At 41.6% G+C, this 6,684-nt stretch overlaps 1 protein-coding gene across 1 annotated transcript in view; it reads left to right on the top strand.

The window, feature by feature from the left end:
• focad (focadhesin) overlaps positions 1-6,684 on the top strand; it is a gene marked incomplete at its 5' end in the record, with an annotated part of 75,092 nt that overhangs the window by 12,150 nt on the left and 56,258 nt on the right. Inside the window, 2 exons of the mRNA XM_015402087.1 lie at positions 5,739-5,840; positions 5,959-6,166. Coding sequence (XP_015257573.1) covers positions 5,739-5,840; positions 5,959-6,166 — 310 coding nt within the window. The remainder of the gene's footprint in view (positions 1-5,738; positions 5,841-5,958; positions 6,167-6,684) is intronic.

The raw sequence follows: 6,684 nt of genomic DNA, 5'->3' as shown, positions 1-6,684 counted from the left end.
TTCCATTGCAGGACTTTGCGTCAACCACCCTGAGAAGGTCAACCTGTCGGGTTTTACAACAATGAAGTATTTCTTAGGTTTATAGAGTGCTGTAATTTTGATCTGTTAATGGACCACGGCTGCTCCTCTAGTGTTGCTAAGACTTGTATAAACATGAGGAGAGGAAAGAGGTTATTGGGTTGGGGGGGTTGGCAGATCTTACCTGGCTAATCCGTCTGCCAGGTATCCATTTCATACAGAACTTGGGGTCCAGCTCCTTCCTTTGTGTGGCGTCTGAAAGCCTGATGGATGGAGGCAGTGTCTGAGCTGAGGCTGTGGAGCTGGCCGGAGGGGAACCTGAGGAAAGGGACCAGAGATGGTCAGACAGATTACGCCATTTAAAGACGGAACGATGGAACAAGAGAATACGGTCCTGTCCGTATCGGGCCCCATGCTGTCAACCTTTACAGGCACAGACCTGCTCAGTTGGTCAGCTTCCTTCCTCCCTACCCTGGGACAGCCGCTGATTGATGGAGCTCCTCGGAGATGTGCACACTGGTGGTGCCAACCCCCTCCCCACCAACAACACTGTTGCTTTAACCTCTGTCCTATCATGGCCTGGAGGGTTCATAGGTCACGGCGGCCTCAACTTGGCTTTGACCCGAGTGATGTTTCTACACTTATCAGATGGGACAATCAAAGAGTTAACGCAGGGTTTCCGCTCCCTGCAGGAATAGACGCCAGACGACAGAAACCACTGATCTCTCTGAGCAATTCTATGAAAACACACTGATCACAAAAGTATTCACACCCTGGTTTATGCTTGAGCACCTCCAAACTGTCTTTATTCTTGGGATCTTGCAAATATGAAACTCCTTGCATATTTCTTCAAAGAAAAACATGGTGGAGAAGCAATAGCTCCTATTTGCAAAGGCTCATAAATATAGATATCTAATATCTTATGAGTTGGACCTAAATATCCCCAAGATCAACAAATTGTTGACAAAAAGATTTAGAGTAATTCTAATGGTGCACATTGGAGGATCAGTGAAGCAGAACGGTAAGAAGCACAGCACTGAAACCTGGATAGAGTGAAGTGGACTTAGAAATGTAATTGTTGCTCCTGTTTGCATGACACTGAAGCAAAACATTTTCGGTGTAAATGTATTTTAACAGTTTGTTTCCCGAATACTGGGATATCCTGGAGAGACGGAAGTTGTCATGAAACGCGGACAGATGGACTCAGTATTCAAAACACAGGTAAGTGACCATGATCATCTGACAGAAGATGATTATCTGAGTCACTTACCTGGTTTAACAGTCCAGTCCAAGAATGTCCCCCAAGTGCTGCAGTCCTAGAGGACATGCTGGAAGCCGATCCTGGTCAGGGATCCAGAACAGACAGGAACAGGATCCAGATCGGGCAGGAACAAAAACAGGTGGCAGGATCCAGACTTCCAGGCATCCACAGGCTCCCAGAAGGGTCCGAAAGCGTGACCAGGTGGTCACGCACAGGAGCAGACAGGATCAGGTGCAGATGAGCAGCCTCAGTGGAAGAGGGTAGCCGAGACAGGACGTGGAACCAGAACTTGATGCAGGACTTTAAACTGGTCTCCTCCCTGGAGCCAGGCTTACTGGAATAAAAACTGAACCTCCCCACATGTATAACCAAAAACCCAGAGGACTCTGCGGGGGAGGAACAGTGGACGATCAGGAGACGAGACAAACACAAATACCCTCTTTCCACTGGCTGCTAGGATCCAGGACATGAACCAAAAAAAAACTGAACAGACAGACTAACAGAAAACAAATAATGATCTGGCCCCGAATGCTCAGGCTGAACTGAATATAACCAAGAGGAAACAGGTGAGAGGAATAATTATAATTGAGTCAGGGAGGGAAAAGGGCAGGTGGAAAAGATCATCAATTAAGGAGGAGCAAACAGGCCAGATCATGACAGAAGTAGCACAAGTAGTGTCACCGATTGAGACGCAGCTCCTGGAATCGCCGCACCGTGAGCAATTCTGAAGGAGTCGGTGGACCAAGAGATGCTGGCACTGTTGTTGGGTAACTCTGTGACTGGCTCTTTGAAATCCAGGTCCGCCATATTGAGTTGAAACTGACAAACAGGAAGAAGCTCCTCCTCCTTGATGATGTGATTTAGTTACCTGGGCGGCATTTCATCACATTGTTCATTTGAATTACTTGCAAGAGAGGCGGAAGGTCAGGTGACTAATGCCCAGGTAAACCAGTCGGAATCTTTGCCACTTTGGTGTAGGGCTGGGCAATTGATTGCATTTGCAATTAAGGTTGCCAACCATCCCTTGAAAACTGGAATCGTTCCGTATTTATAAATAGAAGTACCTGTCCCGAATTTAGTGTAAAAGGAACGCACTTATTACTGTCCACTTATTGCTTTATCCCATATTACTGTGAAAGTTAAAAAAATAGTCAGTAAAAAGCTAAAGGAAAATGAAAGGAAAGGTCACATTAGATACAAAACTTACGGTAAACTTGTTCCCGGGAGCTTTCCTGCATTGTGACCAATGAGCTGACAACATATATGTAACGATCCAGAATCCCCTCATCCCATTGGTCGAGTCAAGTGTTGCTCACGGAGAAGATAGCGGGAGAAAACAGAGCAGTATGGGGGACGAACTGAGTCATTTTAACGCTGACGCTGCTTTTGGGGGCGGCGCACTTTCTAAAAACAATGCTCCTCCTCCGAAAAAAGAAAAAAAGGATGCAGAAATATACGGAGGAATGGGAAAAAACAAATACCTCGGTGGAAAAAGTCAGCGATGATTAATATAAAGCAGACTGCAAATATGCATCTAATTCAATGCAGATTTGAGTCAAATTGTTTAAAAAAAATTATTTCACACAAAAAGGAGAGTAAAACACTAAATTTTTCCCTTCAGCCCTTTAGGCGTTGGTAAAATGCTTGCGCTAGTCGCAACAAATAAAGGTAAAAGCGTAGCAGCTAGCACGCAGATCCACGCATGCATGTAGAAATCAATGCTTTTTAACACAATGGTTTAAGTAAAATCCTGGAACAATGGGTAAGCAAGCTTTAAAAAACTGAAAGATTTGGTTGAAACCTTCATAAGCTTGGGATTAGAGCAAAGGAAATTCGAAATAAAATCGCAGTCGCAATTTTGGTTAAAAATACTCGCAATTTTGATTCTTTGGAAAATCGTTCAGCCATGCTTTAGTTTGAATTAACCTTTATGTTGTGTCCCCAAAAAGGGAATCCAGGATTTTAACCCATATGGAATCCATTGATTGGACCTCCAGTATAATACTTTTGTCTTATTTATTGTTACTGAATAAAAAATATTAAACTCGTTAGTAGATTCCACTTAAGTGTGCCGCTGCTGCCTCCCTCGGGTTTAGAGAACTGCTTGCCTTTAGTTTTGTAAGAAAAATACACTTTAAACTACCTTAACTGTGTATCCCTTTAGTCATGTAAAAAAAACAATAGAATTACTACTTTTTTGGTGTTTTTCGAAGCATATGGTAATCTGACGGCTCTTCCATGTGGTCATAACTTAGTGCAGTAATCCGAATGGGCGTGCATGCGTATTACTATGGATATGCTAGCCTGACGTGGTTTGCTGAGCTGATAGAACACCGCCACAGGGGTGGCTAATGATTGGTTTGAGGAGTCTTTGGCCCCCCATCCAGCTACGCCCCTGTTCTTATTGGGCTCAGATTGGGCTGTTACTATCTAGAGGTGGCATCTTGCTGTCAGCGCCAAGGTTTCCAGGGAATGTGTCATAAATGTCAAATAAAGCTCCAATTAATGGTGGGTTTTCACAGGCTTGCTGCCCGGCTGCATTGTTGTTATCTGTACCTAAATGACAGCAGAATAACCAACACTTCTGTATAAAATGTTTGGCTGGTTGGGATGCAGCAGGTTTTCTTTACTCTTTTGAAAGACGGCCAAAATGTTTCTTTTTTTTCCTGTAAAGCTTCTTCCTCTGTCAGTGCTTTAAACTCCTCCAGGATCCTGGGAATAGCAGGGTTTACAGAGGAGAGTTGTAGCTAGGTAACGCCAACATCACCTACCTGCAATGCGTTCAGGAACCTTAAAAAGGGTTGGATTTTTTTTTTATTTGAAATAAAAAAATGTAACCTAGTAATGAAACTTTACAAAACTTGTTAATCAAAAATGGTTTTGAGAGTAACTTTGCTGTTTCTTCAAATTTTATTTGAAATTATATATTTTTTAAATTTAATCATTTGAATTTTATGTTTTAAGAGTTTATATATATATATATATATATTTTTATTTTACTGTTTCATTCTTTTGAACTTGTTTTTTACAGTTTTCTTTATTTATTTACAATTTTTTTTCAGATTGCGTTTTTCGTATTGCATTGCTTGCATTTAAAGCCCCATAAAAATACTCACTCTTGTCCATTAAAAGTTTTGTTGCTAACGCTCATGCACACCAAAATAAAATGCTACCTCGCTCCTCTCTTTTCGGAGGAAAACCCGCCCCCTGAAGTGTAGAAATTGTAAGAATAGTATACAATTTGCAAAGCTCAATATGAAAAACAGAAATTTGAAAAAAGAAATTTGTGCAGTAATATTTTGTTAAACTAATGTATATAATATCACTTTAACAGGTAAAGTAACGTAAAATGTATTTAAAGGAAAAGTCCGGTCAGCAAGGAATAACTAATAATTTTCGGTGATTTAATGAATTTGGCAAATTTTCGTTGCGATCACCAAGTCTGGGAGCGGCCATTTTTGCCCAAATATAGAAGCCCCTCCCTCCTGCCATCTTCCAGCAGTGACGTCACGGTGCGGTAAGCCTAGCGCCATTCTCCCCGCTTTCCAAGCTAAATCAATGGGAACTACTAGACACATCTGCAATCAACAACAATTATTGAAGATTTCCAGAGGACTTCACCATTGAAATTCACCAGAGCTATAGTGAAACTGACAATGCCCACGTGCATGGCAGCTGGATGCTGGAATACATCGGGGAAAAGTGAAAAAAAAGAGTTATTCCACCTTTCTGATTCCTGATCCTCCACGGACGGGTTGGTCGTTGGATCGCCAACTTGAAGAGGGAGGATTTGCCATCGAACTTCTGGCCAGAGAAAAAACACGTAATATGTAGCCAACATTTGGAAGAAGAATGTTTTCAAGATGACTTGGATAATAGCGCGTTGTGACAAACACCAGATACAGCACTGGGACTTGATCAACAGCCGATACCGCACCGTGACAATGTCACTAACCAGTAGGTGGCAGTGTTGTTCTTTGACAAACATGGATGCCTCCAGTAAAGCACATTCACATGAAAATTACTCTGAATTAAAAACACTGATCATTTATTGAACAGGATGGAATCATTTCAGATTTAAAGAACTTTCAGAAGTTTGAATATGAGCGAACTTTTCCGAATTGTTAAACGAAACAAAGTCAGAGAAAACGGCAAGATTTTTTCAAAATGTCTTTATTTTAAAGTGTTTTGCAAAGTTTGAATTCTGGATTGCACTTTTTTATTTCTGTGTTCTTCTCTTTCAACAATAATGGAAAAAAAATCACGACAAAAATTCCCTCGTGGTGAGGAAGAGGAATATTCTTGATTTTATCTGACGGATGGACCTTATTGCAGACGCATGACTCAGCACAGAGTTAGTTTATGGCGTTTTTGCTCCATCGACAGAAAAACGCTGATTCATTCAAACTTTGAATCCGCATGACTCATGGATCTTTGTGTCTCCATGGTTGCTGTGCAGGAGCTGTCCTCATCCGTTCATCACGGCGCTGGAGAACCGAGCGGACTGCTGGCCGGCGCTGCTGCTGGAGATCGATGACTTCATCCGCCAAGCCGCTGAACGGTGAGCAGAGCTGCAGCGCAGCTCCTGGAACCCGCTGCTTATTACTCCCATCTCCTCTGCAAATCTTTAAAATGTTTCTGATTGGTCAAAGTTGGGGTTTTTTTTTCCAACGTTGCAGGAGTGAAGCCTCTTACATCACCATGCTGGTTCCCTTCCTTCGGTACCTGTACTGTGAACCTCAGAGGCAGTCCCAGCATGCCTTGCTGCGGCAGAGTCTTCTCCGGGTGCTGCTGCCCACGAAAGCAGCGGACAAGGAGCAGGAAAAGGCCGCTGCGGTGTACGAGAGCCTGCTGCTTTGCCTCTGTCAGCTGGTTCCACATTTCCAGGTAAATTTAAAAAAAAATGGAATCATTAGAGGAAGTTAGCAGCTCCAAGGATAAAAATAAGTTTGCAATCGGTTGTTGATCTGAAAATATAAAACAAACTTTTGACACAGCTGATCATTTAGATTTAATATTTAAATAGTGGGCAACAGTTTGTAAAAATGGGTGGGCTTGGGTGTTAATTGTTGTGTCTCTTTTTCAAAATTGACCTTTAAGAAATGAATTATTTTCCATTTATTTTTTGCAGATCATGTTGACCTTAAGTCTAAAACAAACGTTTGCTCTTAACGAGCACATTGACCAATTAAGGTTTTGTCTTCACTTCTCACTCCAGAGAAAGCCCCGCCCCCAAAATGGAAGAGGATGCAATTCATTAAATTCAATCAAAAAAAGAGATGCATTTGAAAAAATGTTAAAGAAATTAAATATTTAAGAAAAATGAAAAAATAAAATATGAACAAAATATTTGAAATAAATTAAACTACAGAATAGCAAAGTTAATCCTTTAATAGCTTTTTTTA

The sequence above is a fragment of the Cyprinodon variegatus genome, unplaced genomic scaffold (genome assembly GCF_000732505.1).
Source record: "Cyprinodon variegatus isolate N-32 unplaced genomic scaffold, C_variegatus-1.0 Scaffold1297, whole genome shotgun sequence".
NCBI classification, from domain to species: domain Eukaryota; kingdom Metazoa; phylum Chordata; class Actinopteri; order Cyprinodontiformes; family Cyprinodontidae; genus Cyprinodon; species Cyprinodon variegatus.
The sequence above is the reverse complement of the archived record's forward strand: the minus strand, read 5'-3'. Positions and strand labels throughout refer to the sequence as shown.